This window comes from Neolamprologus brichardi, chromosome 17 (genome assembly GCF_056152115.1).
Source record: "Neolamprologus brichardi isolate AB-2024 chromosome 17, ASM5615211v1, whole genome shotgun sequence".
NCBI lineage: Eukaryota > Metazoa > Chordata > Actinopteri > Cichliformes > Cichlidae > Neolamprologus > Neolamprologus brichardi.
In genome coordinates this window covers 29,206,663-29,232,388 of record NC_142120.1, presented here as the reverse complement: position 1 = coordinate 29,232,388, position 25,726 = coordinate 29,206,663, and the positions used below count along the sequence as shown (strand labels likewise).

Sequence of the window (25,726 nt, the reverse complement as noted above, 5' to 3'; positions counted from 1 at the left end):
AATATAACTTTCTGTATTTGACATTGTGTGTGTGTGTGTGTGTGTGTGTGTGTGTGTGTGTGTGTGTGTGTGTGTGTGTGTGTGTACCGTAGCTGCTTGGCATAGTTTTGCTCTATCTCCAGTCTCTCCTTGACAAACTTTGCATAGCGCTCAAGAAAGTCAATCCCCCATTGAGTGTGTTTGTCCAGATTCTCGAACTGGTCCTAAAGACAAAAACACAGTAAGACAGAAAAAGACACATTTAATAAGGACTTTCAGGACACGGTGAACAAAGGGTTCAAATTCAAAGATTACTCAGCAGTCCGTGTGGAATGACTCTGAACATACAAATGAGATACACATTTCCTTCTGCTGGCTCAGCTCTAAAAAGTATTAGTGAGCTGTGTACATCTCATGCATCCCTGATTTAAACCACCACATGTGGACAAATTACAATAAATCAGCTGCAGACTCGACATCAGAAGCAGCAAAATTAAGATCAGCATGAGGACGGACTAATGATTGATTCATACAAATTACATATGACATACTGTTTCAGACTTCAGTATTATTGATGGTTTGATCAGGAACCCAAAGGCCAGTGAAATCAGTGCCTGTGGCCACATGCCCACATTTGATCCATTCTCATTGAAATCCATCCAGCTGAAGGTTTTTCGGGCCAACTGTTTACATTTATTGTGAGTGAACAATGCATTTTCATGTCCAGATGAGTTGAATCAGCATGATGCATGCAACAACTGTCAAACATGTCCTGCATCATTCTTTTTCACGGGCTACCAATCATCTGTTCACTGCAGTAGTTGCAGTTATTGTCCTGCTCCTGCAGTCAAAGGTTTCTGACTCTCCAGAGGGGATCAGTTCAGCTTGGAAGAGGAGATGTTAACATCTCCATGCGCTTACACAGACGGAGGATACGCATGCAAAGAATGCAGACAGAAAGCAGCCAGGGCGAACATTTACATCCCAGAAATGCTCTTTATAGTCAATCCCTCTCAAACCGATGGAAGCTTCATTGGGTTTGGGTTCTGGTTGCTTTGCTTGAGGTGTTTTTTGAAAAGGAAACCAAGACTTCACTGTAAACTGGTGGTGCAACAATTTTAAACTTTATAATTTAAGATATTAGCTTGTTTTGTTTTTTGTTGCATTGTAGATTATTTTTTCTATCCACATACTTCAACAGTGCACTGACTCATGACGGTAAACGATCAAGCATCCTGCTCCACAATCACCCCCATCAAACACAATCAACCCTGGACCCTGCCCAGGACAAACACTCTTATCTATAGCCCACATTGGTGGTTGCTGGTCACTTAATTGTTTTGTGTACGGCCACCACAATGGCTGTAGATTTGCTAATGGCTGTAGCAATTCTTCAGCTGGAACCAGCTTGCACTGTTACTGCTTTTATAGTGGATCTTACTCTGCCTTTTTCACTCAAATACTGAACATCCTTGTCACTTCTGTCAACTCAGATGAACACCATGACTTTTTCAAAGTACTGAAAGCTCTCCATTAAGACAAAATCAAACCAAAAAGGTGGAAATATGTCAACTACTGTGGACACTGACATCAAAATACCCATCAAGTGAGCCACATGGGCTACTGCTCTGTGTGCTTTAGGCTGCATGTGGGTGTGTGAGCGTGTGTGTGTCAACATGAAGCTTGAACTGGAGAAAAATAAAGGTCACAGAGGCAAACATGAAACAGCCAACCCTTGCGTGTCCAGTTATTACTTTCTTCAAACACAAAGAGAACAAAAGGAAGCCGAAACAATACTGCAATTTACCTTGCTGTGTACATAGAACAGCAGTGTCAGCAGCAACTGATACCCATACTTAAATGCCAAGTATGGTCTTAAAATCATTAGCAATATGTTCAGAAATTAACTGCCAGAGTTCTCACCCACCCTTATGCATCTTCACTGGCTCCTGGTTAAGTTCTGTATCTCCTATAAAATCCCCCTCCTCACCTACAGATTCCTACACAGCACCCTAGGACGTCCTCCTTCCCTTCACATCATCCTGGAATCGGATTTCCACCAACAGGGATCTACTGTTCACCCCACACACCAGCCTGCCATCCTAAATTTGGCAATGCCCCTCTCTGGCAATTTCAAAAAGCAATTATTATAATAATTATTATTATTATAACCTCAGTTCACACGCAGAAACAGCTTCTCTAAATCATATTTCTCTAACCAATGTGGAAAAAACTGCATGTTACTAAAAATGACACAGGCATTTTTCCCTCCTGCTATACTCGAATTCAATGTATCACTCTACTATTCTGCCACGTTTTCCTCCCCACTGTCCACTGAGGTCCATAATAAGTGCTTCACTAAAGCTTGTAACATCGTGTTTCCACTGAGAAGTGTGGAAGAAATTCTGTCTGGTTCAAGACAAAAACTGCAAACAAGAGGGGGGGCTGCAGTCCAAAAGCAGCCATCAGTCAAAGAATATGCTCACTAATTACAACCAGTGAGATAAACAAAGCGACCCCAGCATGTTCACACAAGCAGCAGGATACAACACAGAGTTCCCATCGGTCTCTATGGAGCGTGTTGGCAGTTTTCTCTAAGTGAGAAATAAACTGCAAAAGGGCACATTTTCTTATTCAAGCATAAAGATTTCACCCAAAACCGAGCAGCCAAAGACAAAACAAGAAGCCGAGCAGCAGGGTGAAAAAACAAAAATCAAAGAACGGCAATCTGCATGTTTTGGTGGAGCTTTTGGATCAATATTTTCTGCATCCCGTCTGTCTGGCTGCATCTGGTTAATGCGTACCGGCCCTGTTTCTTGCCAGCCTGTCTGGCTCGTTTTAGCAGCATGTCTGTCTGTGGTTGCGTCAGCCTCTGTGACGGTGCCTATGAATAAGTAATACGAGTATGAGCTCATCCTGTAGTTTGTGGCAAGCTGAGCACAGACTGCCTCACTGGGGAAATGACAGCATCTTCCCGGTCTTCTCTGGGATGAAAATAACGCTGGCTGAAGAGTTGCAGCCTAAATCTGGGATCTGCAATGTGGCTTGGTCTCAGTAAAGGCACCTGCACCACTCACACTTTCTCTGCAGTGAGTCAAATATCAGTACTAAGTAACAAGACCAGCAATAGTTTTTTTAACCCGTGTATCCAGTCCCGTGTTAAGCCAGTCAGCCGTTATCAGAGTTAGACAGCAGTCTAAGAAGAGAAACTCAGGCATCCCCAGCAACCTCTTCCAGCTAGTTCCGGGGAACACCAAGGGTTCCCAAGCCAGCTGAGAGATCTCATTTCTCCGGAGTTTGTCCCAGGTTCTCTTCCCTCACAGAGGAGACATCCAGGAGGCAACCAGTCTCCAAACAGCTGCAGTCTGACTGCAATCACTCTGAGACAGATTGGTGAAGGTTTGCAAATAACTGCCGTCCAATTTGTAGATGGAAACAGACTGCCTACACAATCAATTAGAGTCAGTCTGCACCAGTGATCATCATTCTGCAGCTGAGGATGTGCAGGTCTGCAGTAGTGGAGACAGTGGATGAAAGGTTGGGGTTTTTTGTTTTTTTACAATAATTTATTAAAACGTCTTTCTCATTTTGATGTAGACAGCCGTGTGGTCAGCTTTAAAATGCAAGCAGTGACTGGTTCAGTGTTTCGCAGCGTATTTTAGCCCAACTCGATCCAAAATTCATTTTGAACTTTTCAATGATGATATTCTACAATGAATTCCTGAGATGTGTTATGTGTGTTACTTGTTATACTCTTTGCTCTTTTATACATTTTACCCATTATGACCTGTAATTATATTATCAGATTTTAATTTTTTATTTTTTGTTAAACAAATACAACCACTAAAATTTGAATCTTAAATGCTTATTTTGTTCATTCTAACTTGTATTTGGAAAAATTAGCTGGAAATTCACAACTTAACTTTTTTCAGGAAATGACTTCTTTATCACTAATGCTGTTGTTGCAGGACGGGGTCAAACTTTTCCCTGCAGTATCGAAAACGGTATTGAGTAGCAAGTATTTTCCTCAGTATCAAGTTTGAAATTCTAGTATAATGACAACTCTAGTATTAACACGAGCAGAGGGAGCTCATTTCTGTCGTTTGTATCCGTGATCTCTTCTTTTGGCCACTGCCCAAAGCCTGCAGACACAGGTGAGGACAGGCAGGTAGACTGACCAGTAAATCAATAGCTTCAGTTTCACACTCCGTTTTCTCTTCACTTCACATCTATCAATCTCTCCATTTCTTGTGAACAAGACCCCAGGGTACTTAAACTCCTCTACTTGAGGCAGTAACTTTTCTCAGACACAAGACTCCATCAGTGCTTTTTCCTGCTGAGATGTCCTTGGACTCGGTGGTGCCAATTATCATCCCCGCAACTTCACAATGGGCTTCAAATAGGGCTGGGCGATATGACCCAAAATTCATATCTCGATATTTTTTACCTGGACGGCGATATAAGATATATATCTCGATTTTTTTTTTTTTTTAAGCCATAAAGTAAGAACAAAAAGAGAGTTCTTAGTCAAAGCTGTGTCCCAGATGTCACACAGGCACTTTTATTAACATAGAACATAGATGTACATAAAATTTACTCAAAAATAAAGTATGAGCATTTATTAAATAATAATGCTCCATAAATAAAAGAAAACAATGTTGTTTTTGTGCATAACAAAAAGCTCACAATTGTGCAGTCAAAATGTAAACTAAAAGACGCAGAGCATAGTAACAAAGACAGATTTCACAGCTGCTCTGTTCCCAACTTCTACTGCGTGACTGACAGCCTGGAGTTTGAAATCCTCTTCGTAACCACGTCTCTTAACAGGTGCCATTTATGGTCCTTATACACAGTAAGGTAATATTACGTTGAAGCACAGTACGTATCACTCCGCGAGGCTCCTCGGTACAGTGTTGCCAACTTAGCGACTTTGTCGCTATATTCAGCGAGTTTTCAGACCCCCTTAGCGACTTTTTTTTCTAAAAAGCGACTGGCGACTTTTTCTGGTATTATTGGAGACTTATTTATGACGACTTTTTGACGTGAAAGCGCGTATCGCTGGCACCTCACCCGTGCCAAAGCGCTCACGGGCGGAGGATAGTCCTCCCCCAGCTGCTATCAGGGCAGGAGACGTTCACACCTGTGCGTCCAAACGGCAAATGAATCGCGCATGGGCGAAGCCGCTGCTCCCGCACTTACTGTAACGCAGTCAATTCTTTTACCGGTATGCTGTTTTGTGGATCACAAGGTTTAAAACTACTTATAAACACACACACACACATAAAGTAACTCCACCAGAGTGCCTATTTCGGGTCACTTTTGCCTGTCCAGGCCTGGATAAAGGAGCAGGGTTGGAATTGTGACATTAAAAAAAACAATAATTGCTAAAATAAATTTAATTTGTAGTATTTGAATAAATTCAAACTGCATTTAGGACGTTTTTTACTCACTTTATGTCTCTTCCACGATGTAATTTCTCTCTCCAACAGTGTAGGTTACAATTACATTAGCATGACCAATTATGCAAATTAGGCGATGACGTCATTTGGCGACTTCTAGCGACTTTTAGGACAGCCAATAGCGATTTTCCTTACTGAGGAGTTGGCAACACTGCCTCGGTAGCCGTAATGCTCTGACAATCCATCAACAGGTGCAGCTCCGTAGCTTACCAAAGTCGTACTAAAACATTTTTGACAGATTGCTGAGCGCCGTGTACCACATAAAATCGGTTCGCGGTCATCAAGCACAACCAGAATTCATACATAAGGCGCGCTGTCAACTTTTGAGAAAATGAAAGGATTTTAGGCTGTGCAGCGCCTCTGGGCTGCATGGCGTTAGCGTGGTTAGCTCGCTAACACGTTGACGGCGTCCAGCCCCACGCACGGGGCGATGCGCAGTAACTCGTTAACGGAGATTTGCCGTGTCCATCTTGTCGCTTCCTGCAGGTGAAGCGATGGGGGAGGAGGGGGGAGTTGTGTTCAGTGAAGGAGAGGCGAGGCCGAGTAATGTTGCGTAAAGACAAAAGTGGACGAAAGAGAGGCAAACTTGCGGCTCCACAAGTATAGTTATAACGTAACATAGACTATATCGATATAAAGGATATTGTCACATCTTATATCTCGTATAAAAATATATCGATATTTTTTAAAAACTCGATATATCGCCCAGCTCTAGCTTCAAACCTCCCCAGTATGAACCAAAAGAACCACATCATCCACGGAAAACAGAGTGCTGCTTGGCTGTGCCTATCAACTAATCAACTAAGTTTAATATTTAAACTGCTGGTACATTGATCCAAAACAATGTTCATATGTACAAATTAAATATTAAAATGATGAACATATACACCTTAGGATTTGATTTCTCCGTTTCTGTTTGTATACTATGTGATATTTAAAAAGACTAGCTCACAAAATAACACACATCATACGAGCTGAACCCTGAAAGCAGCAGAAAGGTGAACTAACAGCAATATTATCATCAGCAGGAACACAACATCCTGTCACACAATCCCCACATAATCACAGGAAGAGGTGCCTCCACAAACACAGCAGTAACACTAGACCCCTCCATCACAATGCATTTGGACTGTTGTACAGTGTGTGCTGGGGATAAAAATACTTGCACTGAAAGCGATATCATTTAGCCAGAGCGAAAAGTACTTTAACTGAAAATCTTTTAACAAAATAAATAAACCATCCTATTTTTTTGGTTTTAAAGTCTAAACTTTAAAAAGACAGAAAAATTAGAGGAAATGTTTTTTTTAAGTCTCACCACCCAAACTAGCATAGATAGCATATCAAAAATAAATTAATGTTGACCTTTGGCTTCATGCACAAACCCAGCTCAGGTAAATGTCCTCTGCTTAACCCATTATGCCCATTAGCCCATTATAACAAAATTCCAGACCAGAGAAGGTGTAACAGTGTAAGTTCCCTATCAGTTAATTACAATATGATGAAAGATTATTACAGATTTTTTTTTCTGTCTAGTCAAATCATAACACACTCCACTTTTATGACTCACTAGTGGAAAAAAAGATTGTCATTATCTTTATATAACCCATACTGAGAATCATTGATGACATCAATAATGCTGCAGTAATGCTTTTGAATATTAACACACATGAACATTTCACTATAAGGAAACTAAGGAGCAAAAAATAAAAATAATGGCAGCCAATTCCAGTTAGCCTTTATTTCTGCTGGGAGATACAGATACAGGTCCTAGTGAACAGTCTGAACATAGCTGGTTGATTGGTAAATTCATAATATCAGTAAATGTGAAGCTTCATGCTGTCCTTACACTGTACTTTAAGATAGCTCCAAGGTAGATAAGCTTATATAGCCAAGGCTTGTTTGCTGATTGAAAATGTTCATAAAGTCGTTGTGGGTAAAAAGGGGGTTTTTACAGGACTCTATGCAATCTTAAAAAACAAAACCAAAACAAAACCAAGTACACCCTCGCTGTTCCATAGAAACTGAGAGCGGTAGTCACGTAATGATAATCAAAAACACTTGAATAATTGATTATAAGCAACTGTGAGAACTTCTATAAAAGCAGATGCAGCGATCTCAAAGTAGCAATTGTTGTTGCCCATCAAGCTAGGAAGCTTGTTTTAAGTCCACTTCCAAACAATTTTCCAATCTTTCCACAGTTAAAAACAGAATTCATAAATGGAAAACATGGACGATAGTCTTTCCAGGAGTGGATGTTCCAGCAAATTCACCACAAGATCTGATAGTCAGACTTTACAGGCCTCCGTTTGCATGTTAAATGTTCATGATGGATTCATGATAATGCACTTAGAAAAAGACTGAACAAGTATGGCTTAGTTGGATGGGTTGCCTTGCTTCTTCTCTCTTAAAACATCGCAGCACAGCTTTCGGTTTGCATGAAAAATATACTAAACTTCTGGGACAAAGTCATTTGTACAGCCGAGGCCAATGTGAAGCTGTCTGGCTATAATGCACAGCATCACAAAAACCCCAATCACAGCATATCAGCACAAATAAAGCAGGGCGATATGACCAAAAATATTTATCACGATATACATTTGAAAATTTGCGATAACGATATAACTGACGATATAATTGACACTAGACAAAATACTTTACAACTCCACAACTTTATTAGTGCAAAAAAAAAAAAACATCAATGTATTTTCACTTAAACAAGCAGCTGTTTTTTTTATGTGCATTAAAGTTATATAAAAATTTAACAGTGCAAATGCAAATTCCTTGCTGACAGTTTAACCAAAAGGCATTTCCAGTGGAAATTGGCCGACATATCCTCAGCATAACCATGTATAACATCCACAAAACTTAAAAAGAGGTTATACACACACAATACAGTAATATTATGTTGAAGCACAGGACGTATCACTCCGCGAGGCTCCTGCCTACAATAGCCGTAATGATCCGACAATCCATGAAGCGGTGCGGCTTCGTAGCTTAGCAAAGTCGTACTGAAACATTTGACAGATTTTCAAGCGCCGTGTACATAAAATCGTTTAGAGGTCAGTAAACACAACCAGAATTCATACATAAGGCACACGGGATTATAAGGGGCACTGCTGATTTTCAGAAAAATCAAAGGATTGATTTTAAGTGTGCCGTACTTTCCAAAAAACACGGTAATAACGGCGGCCCGCTAGCACGCTCTACCAAAAATAGTGCTTTGTTGTGTATCTGACGGACGAAAGCCAAACCAGTTCCACTCTACTGAAGTTGCAGCATTTTTACAAACCAATTCTGGTTTATCCGTTTCATTTAACGACCCGCTTTCGCCCTTCTCATTCTCCGTCATGTGCGTATGAAAACAACGGCACTGCGCATGCGCGTTTTACCCATATTCTATTGCGATATTTCATTTTCTTATCCTTGCCCAAAATTATACCGGTATTACTGTGAACGGTATCATATGGCCCAGCCCTACTCACAAACACTTCATCCAAACTGCACGGTGGTGGAGGGGTGATGATTTGGGTTTGTGTTGCAGTCACAGGACTTGGGCAAAGTATTTTAGAGTCAAATGTGATTCCATACAAAGAAAAATGTCGGCCAATATATCAGAGTCAGTGTACAGGTGAGGCTATTACAACTAGTGTTTAACTTTTAGGCTGACACATGACTAATTGGACACATGACACTGTAGCTGGTATATGGTGAAATCTCTAAAAAAATGGCTCACAGGATGATAAAAATGGGTCACAAATCTACTTTTGCTGAGATTCTCTCTAACAAAGCACTGCTCTGCTTTAATGAACTTAAATCTCAGGGTGAGAGAATAAATTAGTCATTTAGCTCCCAGTTGCGAGGGGCTAAAGATTCTTTGTGTGCAGATTATATAGCAAATACACCTCCTGCTAACCAATCAGACGGCCACACGGCACTTCCAAGGCCAATCAGATACTCAGCCAGCCTGGGAGCATTCAACGGGATAACGGGAGGTTAATTAGCATAGCGAATACTACTAAGACAATAGACTAATTACACACTGTTTCATTCTAGAGCGTGGCGCACGCACACACACACACAGACACACTGGTGTGCACAAGGCAGACACAGACGCAGACACACACGCACACGCGCACACACACACACACACACACACACACACACACACTGGTGTGCACAAGGCACAGACACTAGGTGGGAAATGTCAACTTGTCTGAAATACTGGCATCACACTGAAGACCCTCAGGCTATGTCTGCACTGTGTGTATGTGTGTGTTTATGTGTGTGTGTGTTTACTGTGTCTATCTGCGCTCACGCTACCCAAAAACAACCAAAAAAAGAAAAAAGAAATTTCTACCAGGAATGTGTGTGTTGGAGGCTGAAGAGGGAGCGTGAGGGAGGAGAGGCCTGGAGAGAGAGAGGAGGTAAGAAAAACAAGTGGATAACAGGAGGAAGATTGGTGCATGAGCCCTGTTTGAGATAATTATTTTGTCTAAGTCTGCATACAGGGACGCAGACGGTGAGCCATGACACAACCACAGCCCAGCAGAAGAAGCCTGAGCCATAAGCAGATTTTAGATTTATTGAGGATACTGATCAAGTCAAATACTAAAAAAAACAAAAAAAACAAAACAGGATAGCAAAATGTTTTTTTGTCTTTTATTTTGTTTTATCTCCATCAAAAATAAAAGTGGGTTCATTTTGAGTGTAAAACTCCTGGCTACCTTCAGCCCTGTTAGAGAGCAAGAGGTAAAAACGCATAGTGTGTGTGTACCTGAATGTTACACAAACACACACACATTGCTTTTTCCCTTGATGTGAGCATGTGGATTTGAATAGACTTGGGTTTGTTGCTGTAAGGTTGTTGGGTTGAACAGCATCCAATTGCCATCTAAGGGCAAAGCAGACGGGGGCTCTGGCATGCCGTCGACTTTACCTCCTTAACTGTGCTGCAGACAGCAGGAACAGCCAGCTTCTTGAACCCATTTCACTCTCTGCTACAGGTTTTATTCAGTTTTTTGAACTCTGACTCCCCAGAGAGCACTCAGAGAGCTCTTCTATCCCATTAGTATGATTCTGTGGTGGAGGGTTTACTAAATGCTTAAGTACTCCACACAGCACTGAACGTTCTTTCACGTGTTCTCGTACGCAGCTTCTAGCTTTCAAACCAGCAACAAAAATACAGTACGGGGGGTTTGGATAGATTAGCCAGGTTGCACAGTTAATTGAGATATTTAATTGAGCCTTTCACACAGTTTTTATCTACACACTGTAAACACATGCGCAAAAACACACCTATACCTCTACTACTATTTGTTTTGCTTTGCAGGCCTCATTCTTTGCCCAGCAGAAATAGAAACCAGTGCATGCATCACTGTGACCCTGCACAAACAAACCTGCCTATCCACACAAACATTAAAGGAACTCTGTGATTCACAAGTGTCCAAATTATAGATCATTTTGGTGGATTAAAACGAATCGGTGAGTCTTGTGGATTACACTCTGCTCTGAGTCAGTGAGCTGCTTCAGGCCTGCAGACACACACTGAGACTGTTTTCCCATGTAAACCCGCTAAGCTCTTGTCCAGTCAGGGTGTGTGTTTTTGTTTACCACTGCAAATGGTTCGGTTGAGGTGAGCACACGGGTGTTTCCTCTCATGTGATAGTCAGAGCATTTGTTTTTCAGTCTGCGTGTTTACTGTCAGATTTGAGGATTATCTCCAAGAGTTCACAGCTGTGTGCAGTTTTTACAGAGGAAACTATTAATTGGTTTCACATGACTGCAACCATGACTTGGCATCCGCGGAGATTCAAAGCAAAGAAATTGGATTGTAACTGAGAATATTATTAACCACTGACAACAGATACTTCTCTAGCATATGTGCTCTCGATCCTTAAGTGGCTCGGACAGGTCATACATTTTTGGCCCATCATTGGTCCTGGACCCCCTTTAATGGAAAGCAGCATTTGCTGTGTGCCAGCAACTGTGACTTTGAGGAAAACATCTAGAAAGAAAAAAAGCTTTACAGATGCTTAAAAAGGAAAACTCACTACAAACACAGATGTTTTAACACAAACTGAAAAATGGAAAGTTGGAACAGATGCTGGTTGAAAACACTGTACTTTTACAAGTAAAAATGCAACAGTGCAACAGTGGATGTCCACCTGTTTCCAAGCACGTTAAGAGGTCATCAAATACAAGATCAACGTCCATTAACCCATAATATATAAATATATAAAGAGGTTATCTTACACGTGTAGGAACACCTTTACCGTATTTGCCGACCATAGGATGCAAAGGATTATAAGGCGCACTGCCGATGTACATAAGGCATACATAAGGCGCACCAGATTATAAGGGGCATTAAGCGAAACAAAACAGTCAGATAAGTCAAACTTTACTCAATTCATTCTTCTTGCTTCCTCCACTTCCGTACCATTGATTCATTAATGCTGAAATCTCTCGCAGCTGCTCTATTCCATGTTGTTGCAGTATATTAACGACTAACCTCGTATTGTGGATGGATTATCTCAGTTGTTCTTCTGACTGAAGTTTGGTCTGTTTACAGCATCCTGCCATGCGATTGCATTTGTCCCTAACCATTGGGAACCCTTGCCTTAACTTTTACAGAGTAGAAAAACGTTGGCGTTCATTCTCCAGCTTCACTGTGCTAATGTTATGCTAACATAGCTGTGTCGCTAGCGATCACGTAGCACATCATTATATACCAGCTAGCCCAACGTCAGTAACCCTACAAACATCACTGCTGTTTAGTTTTCTGTCTTCATTTATGGTAGAAGTGATAGCAGAGCTGTAAGTTTTATTTTTTTCAGAAATCTCTCAGTCAGAACATGCTTATATCATGTTTAGGTGGAAACTAGCGAGCTAACTTCCTTCTAACTTCTAACTCTTAAATTTCATAAATTCTGTTTTTATGGATGCCTGGATGTTACACTTAACTGTTACACCTGGTAAAGCAGCAACGCTGATCATTTTATTAAAGATGAAAAAATTTAGACAGTTTTTAACTCTCAGTGATGCTGCAGTGTTCCTTTGACTTTGGGACCTGAAGTGGACGGAGTTTTGGACCCACATTACTCTGCGGGGCTCCCGACTACAGTAGGCGTAATGCTCCGACAATCCATCAAGCATTGCAACTTCGTAGCTTACCAAAGTCGTACTAAAACATTTTTTGACAGATATTTTAGCGCCGTGTACCACATAAAATCGGTTCAAGGTCAGTAGGAACAACCAGAATTCATACATAAGGTGCAATGTCAATTTTTGAGAAAATTAAGGATTTTAAGTGTACCTTATAGTGCGGAAAATACGGTAGTTAAACACAGTGGCTAACTGTGTAACTTATGCAACTGAAATTGTGCTGAGATCAGTCTGCTGAAGGTGGAAGTAACAAATCTGTTTCAGCTCTTGAAACAAAAACACACCATCAAGTACTACCAGGCTATGGAGGAGAAAATGCTAGCAGGTGCTCCACTGAGCACAAGCTAGTTACACTCCAAAAACTAATGCAGGACTTTAAGTACATTGCTAAAAAGCTTGAACCAAGATACAACCCAACTTCAAAACTACAGCTTTGAGACTAGCTAGCCTAGAACATTGTCATTTCCACTCAAACTACAACCACAGCAATGTGCTAGTGACCAAAGAAATCACAAAAAGGGTTTTGCCAACCAGTTAAAGGAATACACATTTTTCCCGTAGCGACAAGTGCTTGCCAAGGTGTCACCGACCAGTCTGTAGGCCTGTATGACTGGGGGATTAACAGTCATTTTCCCAACAAAAGCCATCAACTTCCAACTGATCGAGTAATACTTGTTTATTACTTCATGACTGATGCTTGCCAGATGGTTGCAGAGGACTCCAGCCTCTGTGACTGGGTTCTTAAGCAGTCCAAAGAAATAATAAAGAATAAAAACGACTGCACACCAGCTACACTTGAGCTAGTGAGCCATTTTAGATAGAACATTGAGATGCGTTTAAACATTAACCAAATGCTTCCCTGCCACAGAAGAACACCCCGGCGTGTATTACCCCTGCATCAGTAATTTAGCCACTGTTAACTCCAGCAAATAATGACTTTAAAAAAACCCACCTAAAAACAAACAAAACTACGTATTCAGTGTCTTTTCATAAACTCATGTAGTGCACTTTTTCTAATTTTTCTTGTTCTTGCTTCTTATACCCACATCTGTTTTCTGGTCATGTCAAAGAAAAGCTGCCTCCCCCTCTGCCATTACAATCCAACCATAAATCACTAACAGTTACACTTTAACCACATCAGACTTACTCAGTGCATAACATGCTTTTGTTGCTGACAGACGAAAAAATATTAAACTAGTTTAAGCAGAGTGCACGTGTGTGTCATATGCTGATCATAAACATGGATGGATGATGCTGTTTTAATCATCTGACCACATTTACCACGATACACACTCACACACTGTTTTCCTGTATTCTTTTCATATCAGCAGAACAATATATGAATATCTTTGCGCCAATGTGTCCCATGAAAAAACAACAATCCCTTTAACTTATTTTCTTTTAACTAAAATAAAATAATAATCAAAAAATAAAATAATGTCTCTTCCTTAAATTTTCATTTGTAGGCCATTATTAAAGCTAAAACTGATAGATAGCCTAGTCTAGTAGACTGTGTGACTTGTAAAAAAAATGTTGCTTAAATTCAAAGATATATAAAGCAGCATTTTCATAGTTGCATATTTTTACTATGAAATTACACATTCATCGTCTGTAGCTACACACAAAAATGCTAACAAACAAAATAAACCTCGCATTTTGTTGCAACAAAAAAAAAGAATGAACACACGAGGCAACAATTAACAATACCAAATAAGTTACGGCCTTTGGTCAATGTTGAATGAAACTATTTACAGCTGGTATAGATAACTGGTAACACAACCACCCACTCATTTTAATTCCAAATACTGTGGTTTTGCTCTTACACGTCATTCATGTTATATTTAATACCTGTACGAGCAAAACAAACTTATACCTGGGCACTCCTGCATGGGCCTATCTAGTCTGGTTTCCTTGCAACCTGATCCCTACCATTGTCTAGCTACCCTGCTGCCACGCATACACACCCTGATAGACTAGTTAGACCAGAGGGAGGGAGGGGGGGTAGAGAGAGAGAGAGAGAGAGGGAGGGGGGGTAGAGAGAGAGAGAGAGAGAGGGAGGGGGGGTAGAGAGAGAGAGAGAGAGAGAGAGAGAGAGAGAGAGAGAGAGAGAGAGAGAGAGAGAGAGAGAGAGAGAGAGAGAGAGAGAGAGAGAGAGAGAGAGAGAGAGATGAATCTAATGATATGATTGTGTTCTAGCAAGTTCTGGTTATATAGCACATTTTTAAAAATGTAACCATGTTACCAATACAAGCAACATAGTCCATGGCCAGTCTTTCAATGTCAACTGAAAACGTGCAGGTATGATGGTGCTGGTGACAGATCGTAGTAGTGTTTCACAGGAGACGACAGAAACTTTATCCCTTTTTTTGGGAGGGGAAAGGACCGCTGTTTAATTTTGAACATCTTGTTGGTCAAGCTTAAAAAAAACAACTAAATAATTAAGTGCTATCAGTTTGTTTTCAAGACTGAAAGGGAACAGAATTTTCCAGTCAGTCACACTTGTCCTGCAAAATTTAATGAAGACAAAATGTGAACAGAGAAAAAGATGCTTGGGGAAAACGGGCGACCCTTTGACACTGAAGGGTGATGCTGGGGTCACCATCTGACTCTGAAGAGGAGCAGCAGGGGAAACCCTTTGGACAGATGTGTGAGGGTCCTTTTATTCGGAGCCTTTAAAAGGCCAGATGTGTTAGAGGATGACATCAGTTCACAGAGCAAGCAGATGTGCAAAAAGCCATTTTTTTGCACGTGATAGAATGGACTGAATATTTTTACAACGTGAAGCCACCAACAGTTACACAGTCTTTCTATACATGTTCTCCCTCAGCCCACAAAAATATTATAGTGGCTTTCTTGTGTGGTTTAACTCTTTCCCACAAAAAAGACAACATTTGATGAGCTCCCCTGTACCCTTAATGATGACTTTTGAGACTTCCTTACATCAGTTAAAATGTTGATATATGTTGTGTCGTTGATGATCATTAGAACAGGTTCTGGGTTTTTCCAAGGTTTTCTCTGGTAAGCTGATCATCCTCATTAATTTCTGATCCATCGTCAATTTGTCAATGAAATATGACAGAAACCATTCAGTTCAGAAAAGAAAAGCAAGGGTTACCCTTAATTCAAGGTTTTCAGTGTTGCACATACATGTATGTATGTAGGTACTCAAATCCTGGGTTGAATTCAATCTGATGAAACATGACTATTACAAAGCTTGAACAGTTATTGGGCTCATTACGTTGTCTTTTTAAGGCTTCTGTAATTTGTTATATTGAATATGAACAAATATAACCCACACAGAACAAAAATGGGAAAAACTTTAAGTGCTTATTTTACATGAGCATGCATCTCAGACTTAAGTCTCACATCATTACTCATGATTTGCTCATCGAAACAGCTCCTTTTCCATTTTTCCAGTTCAGCATAATTAAAAGAATTCTGTATGAATCAAGTAAATGTAATGTTACATTAAAAAAAGGCAAAGGGCCAACTTCCATGAGTAAATCATGAGACATACAAGTCTTAAGAGACAATTATGACTTATACCGCATAAACATGGACTCCAGAAGCTTTCCCAATATATACATCCCGGTGAGCTGAAATTTAGACTGAATTGGGGAAGAAAGGTGATTTAAGTGACACAATTGTTGGCTGTTAATGGCTGTTCTGAGTATTTCATGAACTTCGAGTAGATCAGAAGTCACCACCCAGTAGGGAGGGTAATGGTTTTGGCAAAAAACATTTTTCTTAAAATGGTCCAAAGACAAATTTTAAAAAGCATTCATTGGAGATCTACTGCTAAAGACCACTGTAAAACAGCGGTCCCCAACATTTTTTTGCGCCGCGGACCGGTTTATGTCAGGGACCGGCCTTTAACCCTCTTGAGGCAGGCATTGCCAATTTGCAACAGTTAAAAGCTAACAACCTGATTACCCCACATACATATTTTATGAATTTTTTTTACTCAGAAGTACCACTGCAGGACTTGGTTGTGCATTAGCAACAAAAAGTTTAATTTGAGCCTGAGAGGGTTAAGGTGTCGCGGATGAATACAACAAAATGAAACCAGTACGAGTGAGTAAACAATTTAAAAAATAAAAAAAAAAAAGCGATAAAAAACGATAAAACCCCTGAAAACCATACATTTTTCACCCTAGCCTCAACTCTCGCGGCCCAGCACCAAACGACTCAAAGACCGGTACCGGACTTTTGCTCAGTACTGTAGCTTCAGGTTAGCTCAGAACAGCTGAAAGCATTGTGTTTATTGTTTTCTGCACTACTGAGACGGTAAAAGTTTACAACTTGGAATATATTAAGCATATCAGTCCATCTGTTTTGCTAAATTTGTTGTCAGCATCTTTAACTGGTGCCACGGCACATTAGTGGTATCTCTATTACAAAGAGTAAAAATACAGATTTTTGACAGCTCTTTTAATACTAACACGCCTTCTCTCAACTGAAACTACTACCAATCCCTTTAGGTGATGACTATTCTATATCCAAGTTGTAGCCTCCTAGTATATATTAGTCATATCAAATAGAGTTAATGGTTAAACCACATGATCCACATTCAGTGGGCTGGCCTACACAAGTCCTTTCAACATGTAAACACCAAAGGGGGGAAAAAAAACCTGTTCACAGTCACATGATGAGTGCAATCATGCTCAGGCACTCCCTAAAGAAGGGCATTTCTGCATACTTATGCATACCAGGGTAAAGAGTTATCTGAGGAGATGTTTCCACTGAAGGCATGCACTTTCTGAGTTAAAAAGCTATTTAAGGAAATTTTCCACTGGCTATACGGGAACACTGTGGTATCATTGTAAGGAATATTCCAATGATACTGCTATGTGAGGCGCTCTTCATTTGCGAGGCACACACAGATTTAAACATTTACTAAAGTCTTGTCTGAGACTCTGAACTATTTTGCTGAAAGGAATGGGTCATAATTTTGTCTAGCATTTTTTAAGACAAGAGCTGCATAAATAATCGACCCAATCCTTGATAGTAACTCTATGTTATTCACATTTCAACAGAGGTAAACAAACACAAGCGTTTTCCCATATCAATAAAAATAATTGGGGTTTTTTTTTTAGATTTGAGTGGATTTAAACCGATGTGATGTGTTTGTTGTCTAAAGAAAAAACATGCCTGCTCTCAGCACCCAAAACAAGCGTCATAACCTGCAGTCAGCCACATTAACCAGTATGTGTCCTGTGTTGGGTAGGTGTCATGATCAGTACACACACTCTACCACACGCACACACAGCTGGACCCTCATGTTGAACCCTGACTGTGATATTAAGGCCCTTTGCAGTTAGCGGTTGGATAAATTGAGCATGCTTGAGCTTTTTTTCCCAGAGATGAATGAGCTGTTTGTTTGTGATTGTACACAGAGGCCTGATGACACAACTCAGTGGACTGCTGAACAGATTTAGTAATTATCACATCCTGCACTTTCATATTGTGGACACACACACACACACACAAACAGGATGTGTGGTGGTTAATGTGAATAACCACTGAAACTCTCTGTGCTGAAGTCGTGCGCGCCTGTGTGTGTATATAGATACTCAGATTTATTTTTACTCTTTTTACTCTTTATCAAGTACTTAGGCTATAGATAAAAGACTTTAGGCTGTTCTGTGGTTGGTGGGCAGTACCTGTTCTCAGTCACATACTCTTTATGAAGCAAACCCCACTATGTAACACAGACAAGTAAATCGTTGACTTCTCTTTAGAGAAATGGTTGCATCACTTTTTTAGGAGAATTTCCCGTGAGTAAATTGACTGACATATCAGCTCAATGACTGTTTTATTGAGCTCTTTTCAAGAAATCCCTCCAGGAATTGTGGTCTGGCAACAAAAGCATTTGTGCAGTGTTTTCTGATGGCGTATCTATCCAGCCTGTACTCCACCTTTTTGCCAAAAGTCAGCTAAGACATGCTCCAAATCCTCTGTCCAAACCCTCTACGGAGTAAGGGTATGGCATGCGCTTTAATGGCCAACTAAATGTCAGTAACTGTACCACTTTATTAGTTGACCAAGCTAAATGGTCAGTTGAACATGACTCAATCAGAAGATTAGGCTGGAAAATTGCAGTGTGTGAGCCTGTGGTGGTGACATGAAGCGTCTGCAGGCATACATGAAATATGTGGACTTCAAACACAGATTTCAATTAAAAAACATGAACAGTCTGGATTTAGCCACACAGTCTTATTATTACAGTTTAAAATTTCACTCAGTTGTAGGACGGTGTTAAAAATGTAACTTGGAACACTTTTTATCCGACCTTTATCCAGTGACTAGGAAGCCATTTCATTTTTGCTAGGGAGTAACAATATAGTACATGTTCATATTAAGTGCTTGCATTATAAATAAAAGGTAATGTTAAAACATTTCATTGATACTTTTGGTATCATACAATGAATTTTAATAGCACTGGTAGCAACAAAGAATGGTTTGGATGCCTTCCTAGTTAGTACTAAGACCATTACTAGCTTTACTGCATCTCTTTTTTTTTTAACCTTTTAACATTGTTTCTCTTGCCAAGAGGGTTTAAATGAACAATGGAGAGTCTAGACTAAATGAGAATAAAGTAGTGTTTGTTGAAGACTGCCTTGAGACAATACAGGGTCACAAATGGCTTTAAATTGGTTCACAAATGGCTTCAGTAATATGAATCCTGTTTGGAGGCTATTGTTGCCATCTCACTAGACTGGGTTTTACACAATATCAAGTACTGGATAAAAAAGGCTGTCAGAAAAAAAAAGAGCTATAGTAAGTATATTTCCCACTTTTCAAAGAAAGAATAACAGGTCTTTTACATGCTCTCATATCATGTTTCCTGAATTTGGAGGTAGGCTGCTACTCTCAGCAGTCTGACTACCTGATATATTATGGTCTGGGGTGCCTGCTGTAACCAGGAGGTACTTGGTAGATAGGTTACCAAGGTAACCAGCAACCCTCCATGCTGAGCAGCTAGTGCAAGTATGTGCAAATGAGCAGCTCAGAGTGTAGCAACACAGCATTTTTATGGGCCTCTGAAACTTCATTGGCCAAATAAACAGCCTGGGAAAACTCTTGCTGCTAGAATGAGCATTGTTTCCTCATATGCAAGCAGGCTGTATGTTGGACACAGGAGGGAGGGTGAAAGAAAAGAACGACAGGAAAGGGGAGAGGGGCCTGTCCTAGTTTCACTTGAGCCATGTATATGCATTCTCTAAATATGTCACTATATTTAGAGTATGCAAAATATGGCAAACCTCTGACAAAGGCCAGTGATTCCCATACATGCTACGTCACAACAAGAAATACCCCACAAATACATCCACTGTATTTTTCCCATGCAATGTGAGCAGCAAGCTAAACAATCGGAATTTATAGAAATCACTGAGAGGTTTCTTGTAAACCACAGCTGATATCAGACCTGTGGGACTGACATCTAGTTGATGTCATAGGAGGCTTGGTTTTTGTTAGAAAATATTGCACTGACGAAAATGAATTAGGAGCCAACTACACTAGCCCTGAACAAAAGTTTTCATAAAACTCTTCATCATCTCAACATTAAGCTCCGTGATCCTGGAAAATATTCCAATAATTATGCAATTGTACACTTTGCTCAACATATCAAAATTTTAGGCATTTCTCACAATTTCCTGACTTTACACATGGATCAGTAAAACCAAATAAGTAGCGTTTTGTTGTGTCTTTCGCATACTTTACTCACACCAGGATTTCATCCAGTTTAACTCAAACAGACAGAAAAAAAAACATCTTCCCACATGCAGCCCATGGGAGAAAACTTCTTTGAAAAGCGTTTCACCATCACTAAAGTCTATTTGAGGCTCTGTGACATTAAACCATTTTGAAAGACTTCCTATTTTATCTTGGCCCGTGGGAAACCCCTTACCAAAAGTATCTGTGCTGGAATTGTTCAAACATGATCCCAGAACAGAAGAGGATGGGTTGGATGAAGTGCGTTAGCATAAGAATGGAGAAGAATGGAGTCATTACAATTACAGTACAAACCAATCAGCCATGAGATGACAGCATTCTGTCTCCAAATTTTACCATTTAATCCACACCTTCGATGCCATAACTTGACTGTGAAGTTGGAATTTCCATAACAGTTCATCTTTTTATCTTCTTAGAGCAACAGAAACCCCTCCCCATTTGTTGCTTCACTTGCCGTAGCAACATCATCACACAGTTGTGTCTATTTATGCCAGCCGTTAAGGCATCATAAGCTTGCTGCGGTATTCTCCTGAACGATATTTGTCACCACTCAGACAATACTGCCACATACGTGTTGATGTAGGAAGAAAATATCTCAACAGTGGAAGCAAAGACTTTGCCAAGGGTTTCCTCCTTACATAGTCTCAAGTTTACAAACTGTTGCAACCTCTCCCTCTGTATATAGAGGTAAAAACCAGCATGATCCTGCACCTGTGTCTTTAACCCAGCTGCAGTGGCAGGTTGCAAAAATCGAGAGGCCCACGACCGACCGAAGTACAGCAAATATTATGCCACACAGCACATGATGTAACGTCAAACTCAGCAAGCGCCATGCTTGCATGACAACCATAAAAACACCATTAGAAGTTCCTCCTTCTGTAATCAGGGATTACAGTTATGGATTGGTGAATAGTGAGTTTCCCACATTCATCACCTGATTGCCAAGTCAAGTCTCAGCCTGCCATAAATCGCTCAGGGTGAAGACGCCTTTAGGGAAAACACTGAGAAAGATCACTAAACTTGAAACTGAGGACAATGAGCGTCTCGATGTTGTCCTTGTGAAACACTGCAAGTCCCGGTGTTTTGTGTTTAAGTCTGTAGCGATTTGGTATCGTGTCCAGCCGCACAGCAGATATCATCAGTCCAGCAGGTGAGCAAGTTTAGCCGGCACCTGACATGTTTAGTACACAACAAGCAAAGGACATCAGCTGGAGGGCATTTATCATTTATGAAGCCCCCTCTGCATGGTCTATCAGGCTCACCAAAGACTCCACAGCCTATTAAAACCTTGCTTGGATCTATTTTAATCGAATTTATCAAAGCATGCTGCTTCTATGTAAAGGCAATAATATAATTATATAAAATACTATATTACATGAAATAGTAGTAGTGGCTTCTGTGTAATCCATAGAGTGGTATACTGAAAAATAAAAACCATGTCATCACAGTGATGTAAACAGAATGTTGATAAAAAGGACCCTGCTCACTAACTTGCAACTGAGCTGTTTCCCTAACAGGTAGATGATCTGCTAATTATTTTGTTGATTTAATATTTAATAACAATAAGAAAGAAAGAAACCCAGCAACACCACACAAGCAAAAAGATTTAAAAAAATTAATAAATAAAAAAAATAAAAACCTGATTTACAAAGATTAAAAAAAAACATTATATGACTAAGTCAAGTTTTTACAGCACACAAAAAATGTATACTGTAAGTAAAAGAAAAGAAGCAGTACCCAACTTCGTGTATTTTACAGGAAATAAGAACTAATTAGAAGGTAAGTAAATTTAAGTAGTGAATGAGTCATTGTAAGTTGAGTAAGTAGTATTTTAGAGAAAAGGAGAAAATTATACAAGAAGCAAGTAGTTTTAAATACTGTGTAATCTCATGGTAACTAATAATATTTTCCCATCACACACTGTATTTTTGGGGTCCAGGCTGTATTATGAAGTGGCTTAACCTTGCCTAACTTCCAGGTATTTTGCAGGACATGGGACCCTCCCTTCCTGTACACCAAGTTATGTTTGGACAGTGATGGTGAAAGAAAAAAAAAGTTTAGACTGCATCTTCATAAAGTTGCACAGGCCTGCAAATGTTGATGTCATTTATTTTTTCTTATAAGTTGGTAAGGGAGAACAGTCCTCATTAAATTCATATTAGTAGACTGTAAGGACAGTTGAATCACAAAACATTTCATACTTGCAGTATAATCATTTCTTTGCTTCCTTTGAAAACTGGATTTGTCGCTCCCTTATTCTAGAACATTGAAATTCTGTTGAATGACAGGGGAATTATGCCCTTGGTTGGGGACAGTATTATAAAGTGTGACCTAAAATGCTTATATTTAATAAGTAAATTGAGTTGTGGAGTAAGTGCATATGAGAGCATGAGGGTGGGAATGGATGTTTGTATCTGTGTGTGCCTGTATGTCTGTGTCCATATGTCAGGTTGGGTATCAGACGCCACCTCTCTGTGGACATCTCAGGCCCTCGAAGGTTTGGAGGCCTATCTCCCCCCACCACTTCCCCTGCCGGGGGCGGACTCCCTCAGACATCGGTGCGTTAGTGGTTCTTTGTGTCCAGGGATGGGCGTCCAGGTACACACCGGCTCACTCCTTGGCAGCTGCTTATCGGGGCCTGGAGCCTGGGGCTCGGGGCTCGCTCGGGCCACTTCGGAGGTGGGGTGCCCCCGGCCTCTTGGCCTGGGGCTCGGTCACTCAGGCACAGCTGGCTGCCGGCGGAGCTCACGGGGACGTCACTGCAACCCCCCCTGGCTTCTGCTCCGTGGCTGCTGAATGACCCCTCATCTGGGACTCTCCTCAGCTCTTTCTGGGACAGTGGCTCAGCTGCCCCTCTGTTGGTCTTCCTTGGTCTCTTGTGTTCTGGGGGCCTCTGGATGTCTGGAGTTTGGATCTCCTCCATACCTGCTTCATGCCCTGGAGGACGGGGCTGTGGCCCCCCACACCCTCTAGCAGATCATTACATGAAGGAACCTTTTAAAAAACAAGCGCGTCCATGCTCACAGGTGTACACACGGGTGATCACACACACAAACTACACCCTTTTTGGCTGCTACCTCAAAGCACACTGTGCTGTCGATCTTACGTGCTGCACAATAATGTTTAATATTTAGTATTTACTGTCATATTCCCATAGATCATTGTGATGTTGTTTATTCTATTACTCTCGTTTTCTTCTGCTTGTTTTCTTTTTTCTTTCTCAACAGGTGATCCAGGTGATCGATATATGTTTTTTTGTTTGTTTGTTTTTTTCTGCTTATTCTGTTGGTTTTTGTTTTTTGCCCTTCTCCCCGTCCCTCTTCTCAACTGTTTTTCTTTCCCTCTTTCTTTCTCTCTTTTCTTTCCCCCAGTCAAGTCTGTCCCGTAAGTAAAGTAAGTAAATTGATTATTTGATCTAATTTTACACACAGCTATAAATAATGTAGCATACACTAATAAGCGGGCACAGTTATAGGATTTGCTCTTAAAAGGTAATACAATATTAATTAATTATGTTAATTATTAACAAGTAATGGGTTCCTTATTCCTTTTTTAAACTTTATTTATTAAAATTATTCACATTTTTTAATATACATATTTATTTATTTTTTAAAAAGGAATAGGCCATAACATGCTCAATACCATACTTCAACCAGGCAGGCTTTAAATACACTGGTGGAAACCCTGCATGTCATGGCCATAGACCCCCACCGAATCTCCATGTTAAAGATTCAACATGTTGCACTGTGTTTTGTTTTTTATTAAACAAAGTTACAAAATTCAGTAAAGAAAACAGCAGCTGTTGCACACTGTAAACTGTGTTTTGTCACATAAGACCACTTAAATTCTCCAAAAGGTGATGCTGTAAGGCTTGGCATTTTAATCCGAGTCTGTGGGGTTTAACTTGCTTTTAAAGTCAGCCTCAGGTGGCTTTGTGAAGAAACTGCAATTTTCAAATCTTCTATGCTGTCTTCATTTTTCAGCCCCTGTGGGTTCCACTTGGTTGTAAGTGCCAAATTCTAAGATGTTACATTGATAATTACAGCAAGCTTAATTCCTTTAAATTGATGGACTGTTCAAGATAAAGTCAAAATATTGCAAACAAAGACCTAATCAAACCAAATATACACATATATTAAAGAGATACATGGATATAATAGTATTTGAAGCTGTATTTTCTTAAAGACTAGTTGTGATAATTAATTAAAAGAGAATTAATATAAAATTTACCATTGTCTGTTTTCATGTTACACAAGCAGAGATTGACAGCAGCCAGACATTCAGCAGAGGTTTAGTGTAATGACTGGTTTGGAGTTCTAGGGAAAATTCACCAGAAAAATTCCCAACAGCTTCCAATTTTCCACATGTCCTAAAGCAGCATTTTTATCCACTGGCTAATAAAGTAACTGACTAATAAACAGTTGACAGACTGACTGACTCCTGGAAGACAGCGCAACACTGAACCCAGCTGCAGCTCTGACAAGTTGTGACTCTAAGCTCCAGGGTCTAAAACTGGTTCTGTCTGTGGTGAATCACTTTATACTTCCTGAAAATAAATCAGAATAAATGATGAAACATCAAAATGTATAAATAGTAAGATGTTATGTTTATGATTACTATGAGGAAACACAGCTAATGAGTTAAAGTCAAAAATCTAAAATGCATCTAAAAATAGGCCAAAAGTCACTCGCCAATTTCCAAAATGGAACCAGTACGGAAATTCCAGGAGACTTGTAACCACAATTAGTCCCCTGGCTAAAGAACAAACAGTAATAACAATCCCAAAGTTTAAAAAAGAACAACTTTAATAGCAAATAAAGGTACTGTTCACACCCACAATAAGTTCTGACACAGCTAGGTCATGTAGCACACATTGACCCATGTAGACAGATGGGACAAGGGTTCATCCTGGGTCACAGTGCTGGTATGAAAGGGGCACAGGTGTCCTGTGGTCTGAACTCAAGAGGAGCTTGACTGCTAAACAGCTGGGAGGATGGATGCAGCTGTGATCGAATCCAGAGGGAGGCAATAGGAGGATAAGAGGAAGGAAGAGAAGAAGGGACGAGTGGAACAGTGGAGATAAATTCTGTAAAAATGCCAAGAGGAAGGAGGCTCTGTGTTTGTGTGTATGTGTACTAGCCTGCAGGAATGAAATTAGGTGGGATGGTGATTCTGTAATTCATTTTCTTCTTTTTGTAGCCAACTGTTTCATTTCACCGTCTCCCTTTCCTTGTCTACGGCATCCCTGACATTGCTGGCACAATTCAAACGCACAGATTCTGATTAAATCTCACCATTACGTCGGGGATATGGTGTGCTAAAATCACTTGCCAGCGAGACTAGTTGATTACTAATTGAAACATTGTCTTTCTGAGCTCTTCAAAGCTCTG

General features: G+C 40.2%; 1 protein-coding gene across 2 annotated transcripts in view; it reads right to left on the bottom strand.

Annotated features, from left to right (window-relative positions):
* The window catches only part of fnbp1l (formin binding protein 1-like), a 49,057-nt gene that overhangs the window by 16,799 nt on the left and 6,532 nt on the right, over positions 1-25,726 (bottom strand). For both annotated transcript variants that reach the window (XM_087831090.1, XM_006797801.3), the window contains exon 2: positions 88-203. In XM_087831090.1, coding sequence (XP_087687216.1) covers positions 88-203 — 116 coding nt within the window. The remainder of the gene's footprint in view (positions 1-87; positions 204-25,726) is intronic.